Source organism: Emydura macquarii, unplaced genomic scaffold (assembly GCF_026122565.2).
Source record: "Emydura macquarii macquarii isolate MOO-44397 ecotype Brisbane River unplaced genomic scaffold, CSIRO-AGI_Emac_v2 contig_3692, whole genome shotgun sequence".
Classification (NCBI taxonomy): domain Eukaryota; kingdom Metazoa; phylum Chordata; order Testudines; family Chelidae; genus Emydura; species Emydura macquarii.
In genome coordinates, this window is record NW_027133829.1 from 3,595,533 (window position 1) to 3,621,871 (window position 26,339).

Here is a 26,339-nt window from a genome sequence, read left to right on the forward strand (position 1 = left end):
TGCAGATTTGTATTTATCTCATAGTTTCAGTTTTGTAAAGAGGATTCCTTTGCTGATATGGAGCAATGTATTTCTATGTGGATATGTCTGTATCATTACATTTTTAAATTTTATTCACTATCCCTTTAGCACGTAGAGGAGTTGCTTAGACAGCAGCAGTTCTTAGAGATATTTCTGGAAGGCACGCGTTCTCGGAGTGGAAAAACATCCTGTGCCAGAGCAGGTCTCTTATCTGTGGTGGTAGATGCTCTCTTCACAAATGCCACCCCTGACATACTAATTATACCTGTGGGAATCTCCTATGATCGCATCATTGAAGGTCACTATAACAGTGAACAGCTGGTAGGAGCAACTGAAAACTTACTATCTTACCTAGGGGATTTTCTGTTTAAGTAAAAATTAATCTAATTTTTATGCTACCATGGCTATGCCATGAATGCTTTAACTTTGTGTCAGAATTAAAAATGCAAAGTAATATAAATCATGAAAGCTCTCTGTGTCTAGGATTGTCTTGATATTTGAGTCTTGTGTAGCACTGGATACACTTAAATCACTTAAATACAAATAATAAATAAGGATAAAAGCCATATGATTCCCTAGGTTTTTGTGATGGCTCTACTCTTTGACTTTTAAAGCTGCAGTGTATGTCAAAAGACTTGGATTTATTGTAACAATGTTTATTCTTCCATTAAATATCAATGAGCTTTTCGTTTCAAATGAGCATTGGTTTTGCTTTTCAATGTTTGCAGGGGAAGCCTAAGAAAAATGAAAGCCTTTGGAGTGTAGCCAGAGGAGTCTTCAGAATGCTGCGGAAGAATTATGGATGTGTCAGAGTAGACTTTGCACAACCATTTTCCTTAAAAGTAAGTTTCATACCCATACATGCCCTTGAGTTCTTATGAATTCTTAGCTTCTTTAAAATGCAAGAAACCATAAGCTTATTGGTGCAGAAGTATTGCTTTCAGCCTATCGATGCAATGAGGCTGTTTTCCAGAAATTCACTATTTGATAACCCTGAGAAGATTCATAGGGTGTTGGGCCATGGTATGAAGTCAGTACAGATGTGTGTGTTATATTTACAGAGTTGTCAAGACCAGAGGAAGGCATTGGATATCAAACCAGTATCATTCTTCAAGTAGTGAACAATAATATAGGAAAGTAAAAATTCCCTATGATGCATCTGATCGATTTGTGTATTGCTGTACAAAAATAATAATGGGGAAATATATTTCCTGTATAGTAATTGACTGTCAAATAGTTTTTTAATCTTTAGGTCTTATTCCACAATACGTATTAAAATGTACAGAATTTCAGTTTGAAAAGCAAAGCTAATTTTGGCATCCCAAACATAATTAAAGCCACTCAGCATGGGCTTATGGAAAGTAGATCCTGTCAAATTAATTTGATATCTTTTTGCTGAGATTACGAGTTTGATTGATAATGGAAATCCTATTGTTATAATATATCTAGACTGCTGTAAGGCATTTGTGAGCACACAGTGGAAGCTGAGTGGAGAGCAGTCTGGGAAAATTTACCTCTAATTATTTAAGTAGCTTTGCTTGAAGGTTAATGTTTTCCTGACCAGCAGGCAAGGTGGCTATATGGACTGCCAAGCTAGTCTCTATAACCAAAAGAACATAATGTCCTGAAGACAGAGTAACTTAAGTGGTAACCTTTAAAGACAGAAGTTTATTTGTTAAAAGCATGGAAGTCTTGAAGTCCAGTCATGTGCTGTGTGTCCTGAGAGACATAACACAGAAGATATAGCCAAGAGAATGCAGGGCAAAGGTGGTTTTTAGACACCTTCCTGCTGCCTGGATTCTGTGTGGTCTAATTTACAGCCGTCTCCCCATGGCTGCCTGTAGTTTGACACTGCCAGAATTTCTGCTGTGGTGTTCATCTATGGAGGTGCCCCTGTATGCTGGGGTTTGTGAGGAGGGCAATATAAGGCCATTAAATCTCATCTAGATGCTGCTACTCCACTGGGGATTTGATGTTGCTTCAATTCAAATCAAAGGAAAAGCTCCCATTCACTTTAATGGTGCAGGATCTACCCCAAGGGAATTTCTGCCAAAGTGGTGGGAGGGAATCTTTCCCTTGGGATTTTTTTTAATTTCAGTATTTTCCCCAAACGAAGGATTCTGATCAGAAGGAAAGCTTCTCCTCTACCTGATGCCAACTCCAAACAGAACCACCTATGCACTAGTGAAGAAACTGTAGTGATCTTCCCATTATCCCATTATTATTGTGATGTTTGCCAGTTTTTAAAAAATCACTTTTGAATTTACTTACTCTTTCAGGGTTGCTTTTTTTTTTTTTTTTTTTTTGGATTCGTACAAATAAGATAGCAAATTTCGATGTTGGATGTTACCATTAATGAGAAAATGTACAAATAAGTATTCTATTTACAGGAATACCTAGATAGCCAAAGTCAAAAACCCACGCCTGCCCTGCTGTCTTTGGAGCAAGCTCTGTTACCAGCTATACTTCCTTCAAGGTAGGATATTTTTCTGGAACCTTTTTGGTAGTATTTTTGGATTAATGTATATTTCCAATGGCGCCTGTCAGTTATATCATTAAGAATAATGAAACTGTTTCCCATGTACCACTTATGGAAAAATCCTGTAAAATAGAATACAAAAATGAAAATTTTGCTCTAGGGCTTTTAAACTATCCTATAGAATTTATTAGAAAAATATATCTCTGCTGCAGAAATCCTGTTCAAATAAACTATAGGAATGCTATCATTTTGTGTTAAATTCTGTACGGATTTAGAATGATTTCTAGTGAACTTTGTTGGTTTAATACATTTTACATTTTAAATTCTATAGGAGTTTTCTATAAGGAAAGAGAATGACATATTTTTAAACATATCCTTTTTTAAATCTCCCACAACATCCAGATATTCTTTCTAATAACTCTAAGATGAAAGGCATCATTGATTTCTGATTCAGCGCTATACAATGATTGACAAGTCTATTGTCAGTGAGCTCCCATCTGTTAATTACTTTGTGCTGAAAATGTGAAACCCTATTGTGGAGAGATTCCTGAATTTTAGACTATTTTATATTTAAATTGAGTAATTTGCATGACTTACCTAAGCCTGTGTGGTACTACTTGACTCCTGTAAAGAGAAATTGAGTAAGTTATTTTTCTTTTAAGCACTGGCATGCCATATCTTTGCTTTGATATGCAAAACAGCTGGACTGAAAACGGTCTTCTAAAAAGGTTTGCATAATGTGCTTTTTTGTTGCCCATATTCATTGAAGGAAGGGATTGTGGGACATGTCTGATGTAAAGGAGAGGTCATGAATAGCCAAAGAACAAAGTAAATGCTCTGTATTACTTTTCTTAGCAGGTGTAGGAATATGTGTTTTAACATGGAGAAACAGTCTGGAATATGTGTAGAGAAGTTGTTTATCGAGGGCTTTATGGCACCTGTCATTCTTAGACTTTTTTGCATCCTTGTTAGAATGTCTGATTTTTGTGTGTGTGTGTGTGTGTGTGCATTATAGTTAATTTAATGTATGTAAATGATGATAATGTAGGTTAGAGTTTGACAAGAGTTGGATGTTTTCACATCATAACTTATTTTTATGCTATCTTCAGGCCTAATGATATTGTGGATGAAGGTAGAGAGGCTACACTGGGTGATTCCAGAGGTTTACCCAATGAGCCCTTTAGAAGACAGTTGATAGCCAACTTGGCTGAGCATATATTATTCAGTAAGTATAGACTCAATCATATGTATTGACTGTACATTTTGCCCCTCTGACTGCATTAAATAATTTACCATTTGGTAGCATTTTTACTTGGCTGCCTATTTATTTCTTTTCTTTTCAGATAAGAATTTTGTTGACTTAAACACTTATAACTTCATCCCTTTTTTAATGAAATTGTCTCTTTACGGCATCCTTATTTCATTTGCTTTGATACATTTACATTCTTTAGGCCTGTATACTGGAATGCTGACCTGCTATGCTATAAATCAGGGGTAATCATTTATTTTTTGTCATGGTCCAAATTTCTTGGTCAAAATATAGTCAAGGTCCAGACTCCAGAGAAAATTATTAGGGCTGTTAATTAATTGCAGTTAACTCAAGCGATTAAAGCAAAACAAAATAACTAGACTAAAAAAATTAGTCAGATTAATCAGTTTTAATCACACTGTTAAACAATAACAGAATACCAATTTAAATGTATTATAAATATTTTTGGATGTTTTTCTATATTTTCAAATATATTGATTTAAATTGCAACACAGTGCTCACTTTATATTTTTATTACAAATATTTGCACTATAAAAATAGTATTTTTCAGTTCACTTCATACAAGTACTGTAGTGCAATCTCTTCAGCATGAAAGTGCAACTTACAAATGTAGAACTTTTTTTTACCTAAATGCACTCAAAACAAAACAGTATAAAACTTTGGAGCCTACAAGTCCACTCAGTTCTACTTCTTGTTCTGCCAATCTCTAAGACAAACAAGTTTGTTTACATTTACGTGAGATAATGCTGCCTGCCTCTTATTTACAGTGTCACCTGAGAGTGAAAACAGGCATTCGCATGGCACTGTTTTTACCTGGCCTGGCAAGGTATTTACTTGGCACACATGCTAAACATTTGTATGCCCCTTCATGCTTTGACTTGTAGATTGTATCCTTTTTACAGGGCAAATATTTGTAATAAAAAATAATTAGGGCTGTCAGTCGCGGTTAACACGTGCGATTAACTCAAAACAAATAAACATTTTTTTAACTAGCATTAATTGCACACCAAGGTGCCGTGCTTATGGGGGGGAAAAGGGAGAGCTTTGCTGAGTGCCTCCGGGGCAAGGGTGCCCCTCCTCCTGCTGTCCTGCTCCACTGCTGCTCCTGCCTCCTCCTCCCCACCCAGCCAAGCTGCTCTGGACTGGGAGCCTGCCTTCTTTCTGCTGTGCAGAGCATGGGTGGGGGAACTGATCTTGGGGTGTCTCCCTCCACCTGCCCGTGTACTTGGTCGCCATTGAACTGGGGTTAGGGAACAGGGGGAGCCTCTCTGCTGCCGGCTCAGAAGTGAGTGCTGCGGATAGCAGCTGCTGCTGGCTGAAAAAGCATTTAGGCTCCTAAGTGCTCTGCTTAAAGAGATTGCCCTCCGCCAACACACGCACACTTCCCCCCAACACCAAAAATACTTACATGATATTCTATTATTATTTAACAGTGTGATTAAAACTGTGATTATTTGCAATTTCTTAATCTCGTGATTAATTGCGATTTATTTTTTTAATCCGTTGACGGCTCTAAAAATAATACAAAAAGAATAACAATAATGATAAGTAAATAAAAGGATTTCACGGTCTGTTCAAAAGCCTCTAGTGGTCCAGATTTGGCCCCGTTCTGCCTATTGACTACCCCTGCTATAAGAGTCTGAATCAACTTTTAGGTATTTACATTCCTTTTGGTGATGAGTAGGAAATTGTCCCCAGCGGTAGAGCTGTTGAAAGCACCATACCTTTAAAGAATTATCTAAGTTTTTGCATCTGCTTATACTACTATTGTCCAGTTTTATAGGTTCTATAATATGCAGTTTAGGCACCAGATCTGATATGTGAACAAAGATATACCTATAGGTAATGATACTTTGTGAAAATATATAACTAAACCTTTGAGAAAGACATCTTCATTCAGGCTTGTTAATTAAAATGATTTGGTCAGTTAATGTTTTACATTTCTAATGTACTACAAGAGCATTAACTAAGTAATTATCAGAGCATCTTCGCTCGCTTTGTATGTTTGATTTCCCCATGTTACCCATGAAGAAATTAAGATACTGAGAGTTGGGGTGACTTGCCAAAGGCCACACAGCAAGTTAGTCACAGGGCAGGTTGGAACTATAGAGTTTCTGGCTTTTTGCTCTTTGATTAGTCCCTTACAGTATACTACAGCTTCTTGAAAATGTAAAGCACTATAGAAATATAAAATGGCCAAATGTAATTATTAGTCGATTAATGCTATTATGTCATTTTATGCTAATTAATTACTTCCTGAGCTTTTCAGATGCATAACAGTGTTAGCATAACTTTGTTTTGTTGGATTCTAGCTGCTAACAAGTCATGTGCTGTGATGTCAACACACATAGTGGCCTGTTTGCTGCTCTACCGACACAGGCAGGTAAGGCTGTATTGCTGCTGAAATAGCCATATGCTATCTTCATGCGGGATTGCAAAATACCAGTGGGAAGAAATATGTGCACTTCAATATTGCATTAAAATAATATTTGAAAGAGATTCCAGCTATCTTATAATAATAGGTGTTCCAGTTAATGGTGCGTGCTTAAAGATATTATGCTACTTTGATTTCAGTTGTCATTAAGCTTGATAGAATTCAGTTTTTATTTTTATCATGTTGACAGATAACATTGTTGTTTTTAGAAGCATTTTTTAGGTTATCAATTTAAATTTTCAGTTGTGGAAAATTATAGTGTGTGTTAGTGGGGAGGTAAGACAGAAATTATTTAATGACAGTAAATGTTGAGATTCAAAAAGTTAAAGCTTTATAACCATTAAAACACAAATTGTTGATGTTACATGTCAAAATATACAAAGTAAATATCCTTAAATCAAACTATAATAAATTCTCAAGCAGCATTTTTCTTTCTTTGCCCATCTGTAAATTTTGATTATCAATGGAAATATTTTTTCTTCAGCTTCCATGTGTACAACAAAATCTGTTTACTGACCTTTCCCACTAGAAATAAAATCCTTCCAATCCTACTTATCATTGAAGAGAGAGAATATTAAAAAACACCTCTCATCCCATGTTAATTTCAAGGCTTACTGGTGATTTTTTAAAAGAAATTTTGTTCCTTTTTTTTTTTTTTTTTGATCTCAGTTATTTCAAATCAGTTGTAGCTGGACAGATTGCTGAACTATTATGTTTATTTTCAAATAAAATTTTCTATCATATTTTGTGGTAGAATGATAATAGTGTAATTGAATTTTAATGTGTGGCTCCTAAAGAAAGATACAGTTATCCATTGCTACACTCTTGTCTTTTTGCCATTTTATCTAAAATCCCTCTCCTTCCCACCAACCCAAAGCTCTAGGTACATGCTCAGAAACGAAATAATAAAACATACAAATTAGAAGAAATGGTCAAAATATAGACTCCTCTCAAGCTAGGATAGATACCCTTACCTTCTAGTTCAATCCACTCATTCAGCTTTTGGTAAACTGAGAAGGGAAGCAAGTTCTGGAGTTGAGAAAATGCTCTTCCTCAAGCCTCCTACCAATTAAACAAAAGATCTATTAGCAAAAATATCTCTAAAAATGACATGATGGTAGTTGAGGGAGATGAGATCTCTAAAGTACACTGGTTCTGAACTTCGTAAGGCTTTTTATAGGCTGAGAGATGCACTACTAAGCAAACAAAGCAATCACATCCTGCATTAGCTGTAGTTTCTGAGTGGTTTTGAAGTGTAAACCCATGTAGAGTGTTTTGCAGCAGTCCAATTGGAGGTGATAAAGTCATGGATTACTTTGGCAAAGTCTGCTTTGGAAGAAGAGACTCGTTTATGTGATAAATTATGCTTTGTGTTATTACAAATGAATTACACATTTGACTTATTAATTGTGTTTGGAGATTGCAGATAAGTTTAACCTATCCTCTTTTAAAATTTTGTTTTGCATAAGGTTTACATTATTTAATCTTGTGACTCTGGTTCTTCAGGGAATTGACCTTTCCAAGCTGGTGGAAGACTTCTTCTCAATGAAGGAGGAGGTATTGGCCCGTGACTTTGACTTGGGATTTTCAGGAAATTCTGAAGATGTTGTCATGCATGCCATCCACTTGTTGGGGAACTGTGTAAATATCACAAACACCAGCCGAAACAATGAGTTCTTCATCACTCCCAGCACAACTATTCCTGCTGTCTTTGAACTCAACTTCTACAGCAATGGCGTACTGCACGTCTTCATCAAAGAGGCCATTATTGGTATATACTAATTTTCAGCAGGAGAAGATTGTTTGTATGGAGGCTTTATTTTTTTAAATCCTTTCCCCCCAAAATAATACAAGTAAAACCATCTGCACAGAAATAACCAATTTCCACATAATTGAGTTATCTGGGGTCAGCTGTCTTTACCCCATGTTCACCATTACTAGCGGAATGCATTATGTTTTTTTCATTCTCCTTGGCAGTCTCCATGTATTGACAACTGCCAGAAACAGAGTACCTAACTTTATGGACCAATGATCTGATCCAGCATGGCAGATGTTCCTATCTTGAATATTTTAATAAGATTGTGTTTTAGCTTTACATTAACTGATCATAAATGTGATGGTGACTTTGTCCTTTGTTCTGTGGGTAGGGCATATCCTGACTGTTGTTAATTCTTGTTAATGGTTGCATCTGGACCACAGTTCAGGGTTTCCATATTTAACTTTTACACATAGTGGTATAATTTTTATTTTTAAGTAGCTTCGTCATCTTTAAAAATTGTTTTCCTTCAGTTGCGCACCATTGTGGTTCAACCTCTTAGAATGCATGTAGGATGAATTTGCTTTAGATAGTTGATAGTTTTCAGCTAATGGTTGTCAGTTTTTAAGCTCATATAGCTTGCCTCTTAATAAACCTAAGTCTTCCTTGGGAGAAAACTAAGCTCTTTAGGAAAATTAACTATGCCTGTTTTCACATTTCTCCTCTAGCCTGCAGTCTTCATGCAGTACAGAGTAAAAGGTATAGAAATGGCATCCATGGTGTTTCTCACAACATGATTAGCCAAGAGCAACTGGTCCGCAAAGCCGCCAGCTTGTGTTACCTGCTTTCCAATGAGGGTGCTATATCCCTTGTAAGTGAAATTCATCATAGTGTTTGTCCATAAATCAAACTTCATTCTGTTAATGTCTCTTCGTTATTCTAGATAGAATGGATATTTTTAAGTGCATTTTGTTTCTAATGTACTTGTTTGTCCTTCATATATTTACTTTAAATAAAACGTATTTGATTCATAGCATGGCTGGGGATGTGGTATCCACGTAAAGAAGGAAATACCATTGTTTACATTTGCTTCAGCAGAATGTCTCCGCTTCTGAATTAGCGTAGTTGAATTAGTCTAGCTCACTTGAAATAATTTCTAGACAAGTAACATGAGTGATGCGAGCATGACAAGTCAATTCACTAGCTGAGCTTTTTGTAGCCAGGGGAGACCGTATCAATCAACATGGTGCTCATGGTATGGTTTAGAACAGTAGTTCCCAATCTTCTTGGCTCTAGGGCCACAGGTACCTTTGTTACAACCCTGAAGGGCCCCCAGTTTCTGCCAGCAGCCCTCCCCCTACCTCCCATGCAGCCAGACAGAAGGAGTTAAGCGAGGAGGCTGCCTCCCTTCTCACTGATCTCTCACCCCCTGGCTACAGCAGGAAAACCACACGGCGTCCTGTAGCACCGATGCCCCGTATGTTCCACCTGGGTCTCTAGGCAGTGGCTCCTTTCTGCAGCCAGGGGCATGGGAGATCAGTGCTTCACTCCCTCTGGCTCCAGCAGAGACCTCAGTGCCTAGAGACCCAGGCAGAGCACTTTGCCGTGTTCCCTGCTACAGCCAGGGGGAGGGGAGCGCTGATCTCCTGTCCCCGTGGCTGTAGCAAGGAGCCTGCACCGGTCTTATAGCCCAGCAGCAATGCGCTCCGCCTGGGTTCTTAGGCAGTGGCTCCCTTCTGCAGCCAGCGGGAGGGGAGTGGCGGGCTACTTTGAAAGCCCCCGCGGGCCACAGGTTGGGAATCACTGGTTTAGAAGTTTCAGTTGTGTGTAGTGAGTGTTGCTCATGTGTGTAACTCCCATTGACTGCCACTGAATTTTGCCAACAGCGTAGACCAGGTCTTAGACTCTTAGAAATAAGTGTCCACTTCTTACAGATTTCGTTCTTATATTGGGAAACTTTGCTGCAGTTTTCCAGCCCCACCCCTTTTCTTGTTCAAAAGGAGCACAAATTATGTTTGATTTCTTGTCTGGGTTGCAATGCAGTTAAAGGACTAGAGGTGATTAATTAATTTATGCATTTATTCTGCCTTTGGGGTTAATGATTTTTTTCCCTTAATCTGGTTGACATTCCCCACCAGATTACACCACTGAATAGTAGATCAGTTTTGAGTCTAAGCTTCTTCTAGAAGTTTTTTTAAGCTGTGAGAGAATTTGTGGAATAGGTTTTGCAGCTTTTATGTTTATGAAGCTTTTGTTCCAAACTGCTCAATGATCAACATTTATTAATTTAACACAATAATAGTAATTGGATGTAAAACTCCTGTTAGGTCACCTGGTCCATCTCCCTGCCAGTGCAAGATTTTCCATATCTCAAATGCTTCGTCCAGTCTAATTTTAAGCATCCCATTTTTTTAAGTGTATATGAGTGCAAGAGAAGACTATAGCATGCACTAATGGAGTGGGAACGTTGATAAGAATTGGGGAACTTGATTAAAAGGGACTTTGCTGTGTCTAAAAATATGCTTGTTGATTAGGAAGAAATAACTTTATAAGGGATTAACTTTTCAATTTTTATTTTTGTTAAGCCCTGTCAGATGTTATACCAAGTTTGCCATGAGGCAGTCGAAAGATTCATACAATATGGCATTCTTTTGGTGGCAGAGGTAAGATGATGATTAAACTTTTTTTGTTCTCTGCTTTGCTTGCAGATGTGGAATCCTTTGCTTCTTACTAACTATATGACTTATTCCAAGTATCTGAACTGGCACTTTTTCATTTGAAGTGCATAACAACTAAGGAAATCCTAAACTGAAATGTCTTCATTCTTTTATTTTAAAGCACAGGATATTTTGGCAGAATCTTTTTTTTTTTTTTTTTTTTTTTTGATGATATGGATGACAGCATATATGGGACCAGGATCTCAATAAAGCTAATGCTGCTTATGATAAATTTTTACACCAAGTCTTAAAGTGGGCTGAGGTGATACGTTTTAATATTGAAGTCCTTGTAAATTTCAGCCACTGTGTAATACAGCTCATCCTTCGCTCCTGTGGTCCCTTTGCTCTGGTACAGCAGCACAAAGGGACCATAAAACTGCTCTCATGAGGTAATTGGGGATTCCCCTGACATGTGGGAATCCACAGGTGATGCAGCCCTGAGGCTGCTCTAACTTGTGCTGTGATCTCCTGGTAGTTTCAGGGATGGGGAAGTGCAGAGTCAAGGTATCTTTGCTTTCCACAATCGACGGTGCTGCACAAATGCAGCATGACTGGACTAAGAATGGAGGCAATAATTTCTCGCTTTCAGATTTGTGCCCATCAAGGACTCTATTAACACAAGTATTTTATTGACAAATAAGTAGAAAGATTAATGTATCGTGATGATTTTTTCCATGTCAGAATCATACCACAGCCCCATGACAATTATAAACTGTAAAGCAGTGAAGAGAATAAGACCATTACATATACTAGGCTGCTTCCTTCTTCCAATTCTCCTGTTTGAAGGAAAACTAGATCCACATCCCGTGCTTTGATGACCCAAATTCAACTTCAGCTCCATTGCATCTCTTGTGGTATCCCAAGTTCCCCTTTTAATGTGTAGACATTGATAGAATTCACTTCACCTCACCTGTTTTCTGGAGACAGATTTTCCTGGCTGTAAAACTCTCTTGTTTTCTGGATGTGTTACCTACATTTATACATAAAATGTTGGCATATAATCAATGTAATCTCTACATGAAGCATTTTTTGTCCTCTGAATCCTATTTGTATTTAATTAATGTTCCATTCTCCAGGGGTGTGTATAATGGCATGAATGTCTGTTATGTCTTTGCCTATGTCTTTTCCTATGTCTTGTTTTAGGGTCATTGTTATAAATCTATGTAGTCTGTTTCACATCCTGTCAATAACTGGGATGGAAGTGGCTTACAAGCCATATATAATGTTTGTCTGTCTTCTCTTGACTTAATTATCTGATACCAGATTTCTCAGCATGTTTTTATCCATATCTATTTGCTGCGTAAAACTTTCTTACACTCACAAGTACCAAGACATGATCTGTCTTGATTCTTGTATTAGGCACATCATTGTGGTATCTGAGTGCCAGACAAACAGATCATCATCCTGTCATCTGATACTAAGGAATCAAATGATACTGCTGTAGGTATCTCCTATTTCTTCTGCACAGTTTTACAGATTCTGTTGTTGCCTTAGCTGAATTTTTAGATGCCTTATTCATTTTCAGGTACTTTCCATAGCCAAAACTAGTAGGTTGGGCTGTTCTACCTTAGTACATTTGTCCTTTCAATTCAGACTAAAGGGGCATTTCCTAATCTCTCAGATACTCTGCACAATTTTCCTAATACAATCTCACCACTACTTTCTGCAAGATTTATTTCAAGTATTGTCTTAAGGCTGTACCACTGCTCATTTCAGTTGTCTGCATACTAAGGTTTTCTATTCTTTGTTGCTGTCTATTTTATCTCTCATTTGGTGCACCTTGCATCTTTCTAACTCCTTTCTTTTTGTAATCCTGAGGATTATCATGTCTTTTTTCCCTGAGGGACACAGCAAGCCGATTATACAGTGTGGCTATCTCCTGTATACCAGGGTGAAAGAACATTTATGAATTTCATGTTTGATACAATGTAAAAGCATACATTATCAGTGGCAAACTGTGAGGAATAATCACCACTTCCCTGTTTGACAGTTGGGTATATTTTCTTGGTACTTTTCCAACTTAACCTCTGAGAAACATATCTGTGATCAACAGAAACCTGTTAGTTGTCTCTGGCTTCTGCTCAACTGATTGATTTATTAATTTCATTTCTTTACAGCTGATTCTTGTACATTTAGGTCTCTCTGACTGTTCTGTTAGTTTGAACTTTATTTTGCCATCCTTGGCTTTTCATGGTTTCTCTTTTTCCCTTTGACTCCACTATCCCTCTAATGAACATTATGAGCTGAAACTCTGCTGACTTGTTCTATCTCTTTAGTCCTTTTTCCTTTGTCATTGCCTTTGTTACTTGATTTAAAATAAAACCCTGATTACAGTAAGATTGGACAGATGTTACTTCATTTTCTACAGAGACCCGTCTGTGTTTCTTATGGATGGCATGAAGGTTAATTCTCTGTACTCGGTCTCTGTTATGCTGTTGTTTGAATCCTGCCAGGTAGGAATAGGAATAATCTTGTTTTAATCACATCTCTCAGTATAAGAATTCTTGTGGAGTGTTAGTCCAGCTGTTTCGCATTCATGAGATCTTGAAGCAATTCTCTACTAAGTTTCTTCCCCGTGTGTGATTGAGAGTCAATGAGACTCAAGTCCTCTTTTACTTTTGAGCATCTACTTAAAATTTCTAGGGATTTATGCTTCTGAGGACATATAATAATTTCTAATTTACTCTATTACTACTTCAGTGATTTTTGTTCATCAGACTAGTAAAGCTGATGTCAGATGTCAATTTGTGACTGTACTCTTGGTTTATATTTAATTATTTCCTAGTTAAGGGTGTGGGGTTGTCTGAGTCAGTCATATTTTTATTTCAACTTATCGGCCATGCTACCCATTTTTCCCATGCTACCTGCCTGATTACTGAACAGAATTGCCACTTGACTTCTCTGTAAGCCCCTTCTTTGAATCTAGCGCAGCAATGTTCAGAATCCTAAGCAGTCACATCCTTGATTATTCACCAAGATTTGAGGGAGCTTATGTAAAACCTCTCTGACTGATTATAATCTTTCTGAAGATATACCAACGATCTGTACCTTCTTGGAACATTTCTCCAAAATGGCTCCTACATCAATATATTGATCTGTTAGGTGGAGTATTTCTGACACACCTCAATCTCCATCTAATAAAAGTAAATCACTGTCTAAACAGGTATAGTGTATAGAGCCTTGCCGCTTCTCTGTAGTAGGTTAGTTCTGTACGCATCTGCAAAGGGAGTGGCATCTGGGTAGAATTCCTTTTTGGTGAGACAGGTTTCTCAGTATATCAGATGAATTCATCCTACAGATGCACTATCTGATCTTGACCATCCCCATTATTGCCTTGAAACTCTTTCAGTACCAGTTAACTTGATCTGCCCTTAACTCACGCTCATGCCTTTAATCCATTTCATAAGACCACAGTCTGCTTCTTAATTATATTGATCCCACACAAGGCCCTAAGAATGGTGGCAGATCTTTGTAAAGCGCCATGCCCTGTGGCAATAAAAGGCTCTTTAATAATGGAAAAAGACACAGTCACGCTCAGGTTTTGTTGCTTCCTTTTCTCTTTCTAGTCTGAAAAGAAACTGAATACCCTTCCTGTTGTAGGTAGATATTTTACTCTGTCACATACAACAGTCAACCTCCATCTATCACCAACTAAGTAAAATGAATGTTTCTACATATGCAGCCAGCTCAGTTAAGGATACAATACGATGAAACCTCAGCCATTGCAGTTCAGTTCAGCTGAAAAGAGAACTTGAAGAAATAACAGGAATACAAAAATAACCCCCCTCCTCCCCACTCATTGGATAATGGTACATTCCTTGTATTGAAAAGGCCTGGGAATGAGAGCATGCAGAGGATGGAATTATGCTACAGCACTTGCAGATCAAATTTATATTGTCAGAAATCATCTAGCTTTAAACCTCAGTGTCTTTCTTATGCTGGACTGATTTAGCGCACATATACTTTTTGCTTTTTTCATCGTTTTTAGATTTCTGAACATCTCTATCCTTTCCTATAGACACATACAAATATTAACAAATTTTTAAAAAAGTAAGACAGACACAAGTGAACTCTTCTCGGCCCTTCGTGATGGCAGAGTAAATAAACGCCAGCTCATTGACACTCTCACTAACACATGCCCCTCTCAAAAGCCTGATGAAGCATACATTTTGCATCATGCCTTGATGATCAGACTCCGAGTCTCTTACTGCAAATGGGGAAAGCGAGTTTAAGTGACAGACGCTTCTCTGTAAACACATTGCCAGCAGTTCCCTCCTAAGTTAAACTAAGTGTTACTAGCTAAGGTAGATCAGCTGATCTGAGACAATATGAGGAGAGAGGTGGTATCGCAGAGAATCAGAACACAAATCAGAGCAGTGTTTCTCAACGTTTTAAGTAGCAAGTACCCCCTAACTTCTGAAAATGTTAATAAGTACCCTAACACTCAATTTTCCATGGGATTTTATATTTACAGACTAATGTGAGCCATATGTTGGAAGAAGGGCTGAGTAGATAAGGCTGTGATATGACAGATGTCAGATCTAGTGTGGGTAGGGTTACCACCTTTACACCAGGGGTGAACAACTCAAGTATGTACCTGGGCTAGAGGTGATGTTGGCCAAAGCTAGGAGGCTTTGAGCGGCATGCCAATACTGGGGAATATAAAGCGCTGTGCCAAATTTTTTGCCATAGATTTGAGAGGAGGAAGGGGTGAGAGAGAGAGACAGGGAAGGAGGGCGAGAGAGAAAGAGACAGGAAAAGAGGGTAACTGGTGAAATCTGGGGCTGTCAAGTTTTCTGGGCACTGGGCTTTGAGCCAGAGAGGGGGGCTGCCACCTGGGCAAGTTGCAGGCGGCTGCTGCCTGGCTGCCAGCCCAGGAGGTGGGCAACTGCCACCCAATCTGAGCTGGGGCAGAGGAGGCTTCCCCACCGGCTGGGACCCAGGGATGTGGGCAGGTGGCTGCTGCCCGTCTTCAAGCCGGGGTGCTGGAGGCTGTCCCTTGGCTTGGAGCTGGGGCACAGGTGGCTGCCACCCAGCTGCGAGCCCAGCGTACAAGATGCAGGAGGCTGCCACTGGGCTCCCACCTGGGAGTTGGGACCTGGCGGGAAGCGGGGGGCTGCTGCCCACTTTCCCCAGAAGCTGGGGGCTTCCACCCGCGTCCCAGCTCAGAGCTGGGACCTGGCAGGTAGTGAGTGGCTGCCGCCTGCCTCCCAGCTGGGACCAGGCGGGAAGCGGGTGGCTTCCCAGGACTGTAGTGACTGCTGCCCACCTCCCAGCTGGGAGCTGCCGCTTGCCTTCCCCAGAAGCTGGGGGCTGCTGCCCTCCCCCCAGCTGGGAGCTGTGACAGGGCGGGAAGCAGGCAGCTGCAGCTTGGCTTCCTGGAACTGTGGTGGCTGCTGCCTGCCTCCCAGCTGGGAGCTCTGACTGGGCAGGAAGCAGGTGGCTGCTGCCACATGCCTCCCAGCTGGGAGCTGGAACCAGGTGCAAAGCGGGCTGCTGCTGCCTGGCTTCTCCAGAAGTCAACAGCTGCTGCCCACCTCTCCTTCACTCTATTTTTCCCCAGGTGCCCCCTGGCTGTGTCTCGCATACCCCCAGGAGTGTGTGTACTACAGGTTGAGAAACTATGAGTTAGAGCTTTTTAGATTAAAAGCAACTCTTTGAATTTTCAAACAGTGCAGAAAGCATGGAGACAAATGCAACAAGCACATGGTTACAAGAGGTCAGAACCACTTACCAAGCTGGCTGCTGAATTCTGCACTAGCTTGACATTTTCAAATGGTCTTCAAGTATAGCGGCATGTAAAGCGAATTCAGTCATCCTTGAGTTGGTGAAGTTATATATTACTGTGGTAAAATAAGTTCTAATCTCCTAGTGAAACACAGGTGAAGAAAATGTTCTCTTGACATCTGCTGCCTCTTGAAGTTACAGTCCCATGAGAGGATCCAGCAAGACTCTCCAACTTGAGACCCTCTTTCTCATGTGCTAGGCAAACTTTCCCGGTCAAGGGAGAAGAAACAACCTTTACCAATTCTTCTGGTTTGTTTACAACCACTTACTTCAGTCTTGTATGGATTGGGTCTCAGCCAGCTCATCTCATTGTGAGCCCCAGAGTACTGGTAAATCACTAAACTGTGATATCAGGTCACCTGAGATTAAAATATAGCACTGGTTGTCACCTGGGTTTGTTTTTCTGTATTTACCTTTTTTTTCTTTCTTTCTGATTTAAGCAAGATGATCAGGAGGATATTAGCCCTAGCCTTACAGAGCAGCAATGGAGTAAAAAGCTTCCTGAGCCCTTGTCTTGGAGAGGTGACGAAGAGGATGAAGATAGTGACTTTGGAGAAGAACAGAGGGATTGCTACCTGAAGGTACTGTATTGCTAAGAGCAATAGTCAGGCCTATTATGTTAAAAGTTAAGTAACTCTTAGTTTGCAACATCAGTTGGGGAAAATAATAAGATGATAATAAGATTTCTTTTTCTGATCATTCCCAGCATTAAAGTCTGCAATAGTCTGCTACAATCAGTAAAACATCTTTTTCCCTGAAAAAGACCAGCTCTGTGAGGAAACTTTAAATAGTCTCCTGGGAAAGCCTACATAACTTGGGATGGGGAATGTCCATTATGGTGAAAGCTGCTACAGGCTTTAGTATCCTACAGGGTCCTAAAGTTTGTGCTGTATTACTAATAACACAATGTAACAAAGTTGGGCATATACTGCTAGTGCATATTTTTCTGGCTCAAATGTGGTGTATTGTTCCTCATGTACACAATGATTTATATTTGTGTGTGTGTGTGTGTGTGTGTGTGTGTGTGTGTGTGTGTGTGTGTATGCATTTTTAACTTGTGATCCAAGACGTGTCTGAAGATAAGATTTCTCAATACAAAAAGCTATTACATAGTCCCTTTGTGTGGTCAACATATAGTTTCCTTGCTAGAAGTTCAATTCTATCGTTTCTTCTTGGAAAGCAAAATTTGCAGTTTTTTGGTTTGTTTGGGTTTTTTATTTGTTTTTTATAGTGGTGACACTAGTATATTGTTTAGGATTTTTTAAATATTCATTTGGAAACTGATGCTCATCTCTGAGAGAATGAACTGTGATTGTGCTATTTATTGCAAAGCAACATGACCTTTTTAAGTGGTGAAAATAGATGCTACACTATTAATGTCCTGGAGAAAAACTAGTGAAAGTGTGATTTTCTAGAGTGTTTTTTCATATATTAGACTGTTTAGCTTTGGCATAATAATGCACTATTGTAATTTGTGCCCCTCCTCCTGTTTCCTTGAGTAATTGTCTATCTGTATATAGCACTTTGGCTTTTACTGAGTAGCTGGACATCTTTCACTTCTGCAAGCTTCATTCACTTTCATTTCTGCTGCCCTAACTTAGGTGAACCAATCCCAAGAACACCAGCAGTACATCACTTTCCTGCAAAGGTTACTTGGGCCTTTACTCGAGGCCTACAGCTCAGCTGCCATCTTCATTCACAACTTCAGTGGTCCTGTGTCAGAAACCGAATACCTTCAAAAGTTACACAAGTACCTAATAACCAGGACAGAGAAGAGCGTTGCAGTATATGGTATGTCAAGCAGCGTGTCTTTGGACAAAACGGAGCCAATATTTCATTTATTGATGCATAACTCTCATCCTCCTAGCACCACAGTGTCTTATATTTGACCTGAAATGCGTGTCTCTTTATTTTTGTCCCCTCCTCACAGCTGAGAGTGCCACCTATTGTCTTGTGAAAAATGCACTGAAGGTCTTTAAGGATATTGGGGTAAGTTTATGTTTGTTTGTGTTTTTTGTAATCAAAGATTTGTCCTCTTCAATTGAAAGTGTTGGGGCCACCTTGATATGAGCTGCTCAAAGGCACACTTCGGGTAGTGTATGAAATCAGTGCAATATCACCCTTTACTGATGTTTTGCAAGCAGATGTTTCTGCATATGTCGTCTTGTGGTGTGTGTTTATCTGTCTTTTAGGTTTAGGGCTGCAGCGGAAGGGTAATGTTGCACTTCTGCTGTTGCACTTTCTGCTGCTAAGAGAAATTGACCCATTTGACAGGATGCCAGCCACTTTCTCTCTTTATAGGTGGAGTATTTCTGTTTAGGACTGTGATGCTACCATTCCACAGTGTGCTCAGGGGGAAAGAGAGAAGGTAGCAGCACATACTCTATTTACTTACATACATAGTATTAAAAACTTACAGAAATATTAGTAGTCAGATTTTGGCTCGTCATTGTCCAAGCCCTCCATCAGATCTTGCCTGCACTAATAGCTATAAAATTAAACTAACATTCCATCCTAAGGTTGAATGAACAGAGACACTGCCAGATGGTGACTCCGCAGGACTGTCAGTGACTGAGCATGCTCTTCTGCCACTCCTAGGTACCTGTATTCCAGACAGTAATAGCAGTGGCGTCCCAATGAACCTGAAATATCAAGAGATACCATGAAGATAGAGATGCTCCCTTACATAACGATTCATGCAGGACTTCCTATACTATCATTAACACCTTGATTTTTTAATTGTACCCCTCAATTTTTCAAAGCAACTTTTTAATTTTTTTAAAGCTATATGACATTAAGAATACACTGAATATTGCCTTTTTTATGTTGAAAGATGCAAAGCAAAAGAATGTTTCTTGATAGGGGCTACTGAATGCTTTCAGTTCTTTGGCCATAACTTCCTAAGTACTAAGCTGGCTTGTAGAATATAGGCAATTTTCTACAGTTTGTTAAATGCGCTTTGGGATGCTGCCTTATGAATGCATTTATCAAATGCAGCATATTTATTCTAATATACAGTGCTGTTAGGGTAGTGGAACTAGCTGACTTCTGTTACTTGCATCTATTCATAATATTTTATTCCTATTCTTGTTTTTGAAGATAGACATTGTAGAGTTTGAATTCTTTCTTCCCTTCAATCACACTGTTTCCCCTTAGTGTTAATCTGATTATCATACACTGCACTCTTTTTCATGTAGTTTCTCATACATATGGCGTATGCAGATAGATACAAGTAGTCCTGTATGTACAATTTAGTTGTATAGAGGCTTGTGTTAACTAAAAGCGGACATTAGTCATTTGCTGTTGAATCATCTCATCATTTTGAACACTTGTTTCCATTAACAAATATTAATGTTTCTACTCTTAAGAACAAGCTTGTAAAGAATGTCCCACAAAAGATTGGTCTTTTCTCTCTTCAGCTTGTATCTCCATAATCACTCTTCCTCCTCCATGCTACTTAAAATCCTAACAATACGTGGACTCTTAAGATATCTAAAAAGAGTGTTGTCCATAATGATGCTAGAAAGAAAAACATCTTTATGGTTGGTTCTAGTAAGCAGTCATCTGTTCTTTTTCACATGTAAGAAATCACAGCATACAGAATTCTCCTCATAGTTTGGATTAAATTATATTCCTATTGTGTATAATGTACAAGAGTGAAGTAGGGATTCTAGAGATGATCCCAACTCTAGCCTTTTGACTCCCACCATTAGAACTTTCAGTAACCACATGATTTCAGTGCTTGAATGCATATGGTAGGCCCAAGATCTAACTACAATAGATTATAAACAGCTTTACAATATAAGTGACTCTGCTTGAAGATGTTACTGAAGAAGCATGTCTTCATCCTTCCCTTTAGGTTTTCAAGGAGACAAAACAAAAGACAGAGACTTTTTTGGAACTGAGCAGTACTTTCCTACCTCAGCGCAACCGGCAAAAACTACTGGAATTCATCCTGGGCTTTATTGTACTGTAGACCACATTTAATACCTTTTGCCAGGGAGGCGAAGACCAGGTTCTGAGATTGTGTCAAAGCCTGAGGGCATTTGCTAGTCCTTCAGAGCCCTTGTTTGTTTGGTAAGGCCTTATCTGACTTGAACCACTGGAAGACAGTGCCTTCTTATGTATGCATGTATGGATTTCTGATGGTCCCAGTCCTGTGATAATACAGTAACACACAGGTGACACTTTGGATGCAAGCAATCAACGTTTGCAACAAAAAAGTAAACCTAAAACCTAGATTTAAAATGAAAATGGAAATTTTATCAGTTACATTTTACATAACCACTTTTAAAGACTAATGACTGTGACAGATGCACAAATGCAGATATTAGTGATTTATAGCTAGCCCTGAAATCTTGAATTTAGTGGAAACACTGCTTATGACATAAACAAGTAACTTGTGAAAATTGTAACTTCAGCAACTTTGTAATCCCATTCCTGTCCAGTTTATTGTTTAAAATAAATGGTTTAGAAGATTTGCATGGACAGTGCATACTTTATGAAAAAAGCCATAGTGTTTTTCATAAGTGTTAACATCTAGAATAAATGCCAGATTCTTAATGAGAATAACAATCAATTGAGTAGCAAACTAGTGCTATCAGGACTGCGTAGTGCAATGATAAATTTCACTAAACACTATTGTCATGGTAGAACGTGGTAGTAGCACACTTTTATTAGGGCTTGCTGTCTCTTACCCCTAATAGAAATAGGGAATTAATTTTCCTAAAACATGAATGTATTCTAACCACTTAAGTTTTGTATCTAATAAAAAAAAAAGTTGTTTAGCTAATATGGTGACAGTTTTTTGTTTTAAACAGAGAATTTAAGAGTAGCTGTCAAACCAGAAGGTTTTTTTTCAGTGCTGTTACCTGTTGGTTGGCATTTTATTTTGTGAAGTTATTTTAATTTTGGCTCTAAAATATTTAGCAATAACATTGCAGTCTTGTAGAACTGAACTCTCTAACCCCTTTTAAACTCAAGAAAAGTATATTCCCATTTTGTTTTCTACTGCTGAGTTATAAAGTGAGCCGGTTTTAAATTGCTTTGTTAGTAGCTACCTCTGGAAACAGAAAAATGTGGTAATGTTTCATTTTTTGGTTTGGAATTTTAAATTACTAGTAGAGGTTCTATCTTAAAAAATAGGGCCCTGATCTTCCAATCTGATCCTTGGGATTGGTCCTCTATGCTCATATGGACTTCAGTTTGATTCCCCATGGGAGCAGATCAGACTGCAAGCCCCAATCCTGCAATACAGTCTCACTCAGCTGATACTAGCTGAAGCAATAAATCTATGGGACCTGAAGCTGGTTTGTTGGTGAAATGAGTATTCTCGTTTGGATTGCTTTTTTTCATGCGAGAAATCAAACCTTTCAATCAGTGTATTGTTTCACTTAAGTACTCAGCCCTATCCTTGCAGCTAAAACAAACACTACGGTTACGAAAATCTTGATTAATTTAATCAGCTGTAATAATGGGAAAAGCTCACTTGAATGAGAGAGACATTGCACAGTCACTCCAGCATAGAACTGCTGCAGGCAGTTTGAGTCTGCTTTAGGAATAACTTGTTTTTACTGGACATTTGTTAATAAAAAAAGTTCTATAAATCTACTGCTATTAATATTGAAAATTTCAGAGTATGGTTTATTAATATTATCACTTCTCTGTTGTGAGAGGAACTATTATGCATGTTTTTTTGTCACTAAACAGGTGCTTTAAAACATTGAAAAGAAGAAATTCTGAACCAAAGTTGCATTTATTTAGAGAGAGAAGCTGACCGTTGCTTTTATTTTGATGTATGTCTACTTTGTTCGTCAGGATAATGGCTGAAATATACACCTTTCTAGTAAAGTTGACCAGCTGCTTAGAGTGCAGTTCCATCTCATCCTAGTTAATATGCACTATTTGTTAACCAAATGTGTTCTCTGCAAAGCAGTTATTAGAGTTGCTGTTGGCTTCCATTTATGGTCAGATAAATTAGGTGCTTGTAAATAAATAATTTCACAGTTTACTGCGCTTCAGTAAGTCTGAAGTGTACACTGTAACGAAGATTGTGTGCTAACTAACTGAAAAAAACAAGCAATATGAAGCAATTTAAACTTGTCTAATTTTAATGAAAATGTTCTGCCTAATTTAGATAGATGTGGGGTTCTGGGACTAGCAGGGTCAACAGAATGTAACTGCTAGGTGTCATAACTGAAGATAATTTATGGATTAGATTTTACGAACTGGAATTTTAATAAAGTGTTGAAAGGGTGAGATAATATGCATGTGAATAAACACTAATACTTACAGTAAACAGAGAGGGGATATGCTTTTAAAACGGGCGCAAATTTGCTGTTTGAAAACCTCAGCATATGGGGAAATGATGTATTATTAATAATGTGCTGGCACATGAAGTTTTAACTTTCTGCAGTGCATGTGCATGTCTATAGGCATGTGTGGTTAGGACATATAATGGCTATGTTTTTCCCTGAAGATAATGCATAGATTAAAAACTTGACCGGCCATAACAGAACAAAATTTTTACACTGGATCTTGGCCTCTAGTATCTTTAAACACTCAAGCCCACTTTGCTGATATATAGAAAAAGGATTCAGAGTTCATAATTTTTATATCAATATAAATAAATGTCTGGCTCTGAAATACCACAATATTTTAAGGGCTTCTTGTTTTAAAGATTTACTCTCATGATCTTAGTTACTCAGGTTCTTAAGTCTTTGTAGGATTAGGGTCTATCCATAAAGTATAAACACGATGACAAATCTTTCCACATAATGTCCTGTGAATTTTATTGTTTGGTTGAAGTTTAGAACCTCTATCCTTTTTTCCCCAGGAACTGTACGTTTGTTGGCATAGTTAATCTCTACCAATGACTGCGTATTATGCATACATCCCTTGTCTTTGATAGTATGGGGCTTTTTCTGGTATCTTAAATTCAAAAGTGCATTTGAGAATTAACTAATTGCCTGCTCTGTTAAAGGAGTGTCAGAGTCAGACTATTTAAAACAAAAATGTCCTGGAAGGAGCTATGCAGGGGCTCTCCCAGGATATTAGAGAAAAGGTGGGTAAGGTAATATCTTTTATTGGACTGACTTCAGATTGTTGTAATAAGCCATAAATCTAGGGTCTTTATTAAGACCGTGATTTTTAGTGTCGATATGTTTGCAGATTTTGCATCTGTTGTTCTGGAAGGGTCTGGTGGTACTGCTTAGAGTTGGTGTGTCCTAGTCTGTGGGGAGCTTGCTTCTGTTGATGAGTTTAGAGATGAGCTTGGGAGTTGTTTGAAGGACAGAAAAGGGGTTCAAGAAATATGTCTTTCAGAATGGGGTCCCCATCTAGTATGGGTTGTAATTGACAATACCCTGTATGGTTCCAGTGTGGGAGAGTAGGGGACAATTAGAGGTGTACAATCAGAGGGGGTTTTATGTCTGTATTGAAGCAGATTCTCTCAGGGAATTTGGGTTGCCCGTTTCCTGATGTGATCTACTTCTCTGGTGGAGTGTCCTTGTTTGGTGAAGGTGTAGATCCTGGACTTTCTCCTCTGAGCATATTCTGTGGTATCTGAGGTGAGTGCCTGGCTGCAGATAACATTTCTTGGTGTCTTTGGGGAGGTTACTGGATCTACACCTTAACCCTTTCTTAGCTCCGGTAGACACTAAAAATCATAGTCTTAATAAAGACACTGGATTTATGGCTTATTACAACAATCTGTAACCCACTAACCTCCCTTTTTGTCTCTTAGAATATGCTATGCTTATGCTAAACTGTCTGTTTGACCTTGTATTTAGTTGTGAATACTCTAAGTACCTTTCCCAGACTGAAGAAGAGCTCTGTGTAGCCCGAAAGCTTGTCTCTCTCACCAACAGAAGTTGGTCCAATAAAAGACATTACCTCTCCCTCCTTGTTTCTCTTGGAAGGCGCTGTGTGTCTACTGTGTGTCTGTTTGAGTCCTGTCTATGCTACTTTGAAAATGCTAACACATTTCTTTGCCTGTTACATGCATTATTGTATCCATCCTAAGAAGCACAGAGACATAGTTTTATTTTAATAAATGAATTAAGATGTTTTGTGCTAGCATGACACTGAACAACTTTTTGTAGGTTTAAAAAAAGTGATGAAATAAAGAATTCTTTATATAACTTCTTTCCCTGCCAAATATTGTTTTACATTAAACATATGAAAGTCTGCCTTTATAGGTATTGTGAGGTAATGCAAAGGAATGTACTTAGCACTTTGTTTGAACCGGAGATTGGGGAGATTCCTAATATCAATTACTAATCATCCTGGGCACTGATTATTCTCTAACTGCCTACTGCAGGATTTCTTCCTGTGAAACAGCAGGTACTAGCAATTATCAGAATGGGATGCTGGGCTAGATAGACCAATGTCTGATCCAATGTTGCCATTCCTATATTTATATGATGAGGAGAATAATGTAGGATGGTGCAAGGAATGAGAAACTAATAAGAAAAAATACATGTAGGCTGAGCATCAAGGAAAATCTCTTCTTTGGGTTAATTCTCCAAATAAAATGGTGTGAGCCTAGGGTGACCAGATAGCATGTGTGAAAAATCAGACTGGGTAGGAAGTAGTAGGTGCCTATATAAGACAAACCCCCGAATATTGGGACTGTTCCTATAAAATTGGGACATATGGTCACTCTTGGTGAGCCTTATCACTTGAGACATTTACAACAAGGCTGGGCCAAAGCATTCTGTCCTGTGGGGGAGCAACCCCATAGTGGCAGAGAGATGGACTTTACACCAAATCCACCGGACAGACCTTTCTGCATACTGCTCAGTGGCTCATAATCTGCATTAACAAATGTTGAGGCAGTGTGCAGTGGACCCAACAGCCATTCGGTTACTCTTGCATGGGCCCTGCAGACTGGAGTTTTATGGTCCTCGTGTTTCTGTCTGAATGCTGGGTATGCTCCTGCGCGTTTTGTCATACCCACAGATAAGCTATGTTCAAACATTAGAGCCATCTGAGGTCTCTTCGGATAGCCAGTCAGCTCACTTTGGGTTTTTGCTGGAAATGTATTTACATCATATTGGACTGACTTTATATACATGACTTATATAATCCCCAGATGCTCTGTGGGGATGGATGAAATGGCTTAAAATAAGAACAAAACTTTTACACAAACCTAGAGGTTCGGATATAGTGGTTCAACCTTTTTTTTTGTCCGTGACCCATAAAAGTCAATCATCCCATGACCCAAAGGATTGTGGGATGTGGGTTAGAGCAAAAGAAGAGAGGGTGCTTCTTGCTTCTGTCGTGGGGATGCATACAGGAACTGAACAGTTTCAGAGGCTGTAGAGCTGGCTCCGCATCCTCTTGAGTTACTGCTGCCTGTCGTGCCCCAGGGCAGAGTGCTGCTATTTTGTCTTTCTTCCCTCTGCCCAACAGCTCTGTTCACAGTTCTGTTGCTCCCTTTTGGATTGTGTAAGAAATTCTGCTTGCTTGACCAAAACAGGCCACTACACTTCTGCACAGGTTGAGCCCATTGCTTTCCCTTGCAACACTCCAAATTGGTCTGAGAGTATGTCTACACAGTAAAAGCTGTTCATGGGCCAGCCTATGGAAACTGGCTTGAATCCAGCTCATGTGGGTTACACTAGCAGTGAAGACAGAGCGGCACAGTTTGTGTAAGTTTGGAAGGGACCCACCCTGGATGTGCACTCCGCTTGCTAGCCTGCCCTGAAGCACTCATGGCCCTGTTTTCATTGTTATTGTTACCCATGTTAGCTGGATTCAAGCTAGCTTGGATAAGCTAGTCCAGGTAGACAGGATAGACATGACCTATTTAGACTCACAATTCTGATCAGCCTTTTATATAGGGATAATTTACAACTATTTTACAAAACAAT

The 26,339-nt window shown here is 38.9% G+C and overlaps 1 protein-coding gene across 3 annotated transcripts in view; it reads left to right on the forward strand.

Annotated features, from left to right (window-relative positions):
• GPAM (glycerol-3-phosphate acyltransferase, mitochondrial) overlaps positions 1 to 24,605 on the forward strand; it is a 46,931-nt gene extending 22,326 nt beyond the window's left edge. For 2 of the 3 annotated variants that reach the window (XM_067536937.1, XM_067536938.1), the window contains exons 10-22: positions 130 to 342; positions 750 to 863; positions 2,412 to 2,497; positions 3,163 to 3,228; positions 3,610 to 3,725; positions 6,083 to 6,153; positions 7,711 to 7,975; positions 8,689 to 8,831; positions 10,546 to 10,623; positions 16,905 to 17,045; positions 18,066 to 18,255; positions 18,395 to 18,453; positions 20,324 to 24,605. In XM_067536937.1, coding sequence (XP_067393038.1) covers positions 130 to 342; positions 750 to 863; positions 2,412 to 2,497; positions 3,163 to 3,228; positions 3,610 to 3,725; positions 6,083 to 6,153; positions 7,711 to 7,975; positions 8,689 to 8,831; positions 10,546 to 10,623; positions 16,905 to 17,045; positions 18,066 to 18,255; positions 18,395 to 18,453; positions 20,324 to 20,440 — 1,659 coding nt within the window. In that variant the 3' untranslated portion in view covers positions 20,441 to 24,605. The remainder of the gene's footprint in view (positions 1 to 129; positions 343 to 749; positions 864 to 2,411; positions 2,498 to 3,162; positions 3,229 to 3,609; positions 3,726 to 6,082; positions 6,154 to 7,710; positions 7,976 to 8,688; positions 8,832 to 10,545; positions 10,624 to 16,904; positions 17,046 to 18,065; positions 18,256 to 18,394; positions 18,454 to 20,323) is intronic. The other variant, XM_067536939.1, reaches the window with a different exon arrangement.
• Positions 24,606 to 26,339: the final 1,734 nt, after the last annotated feature.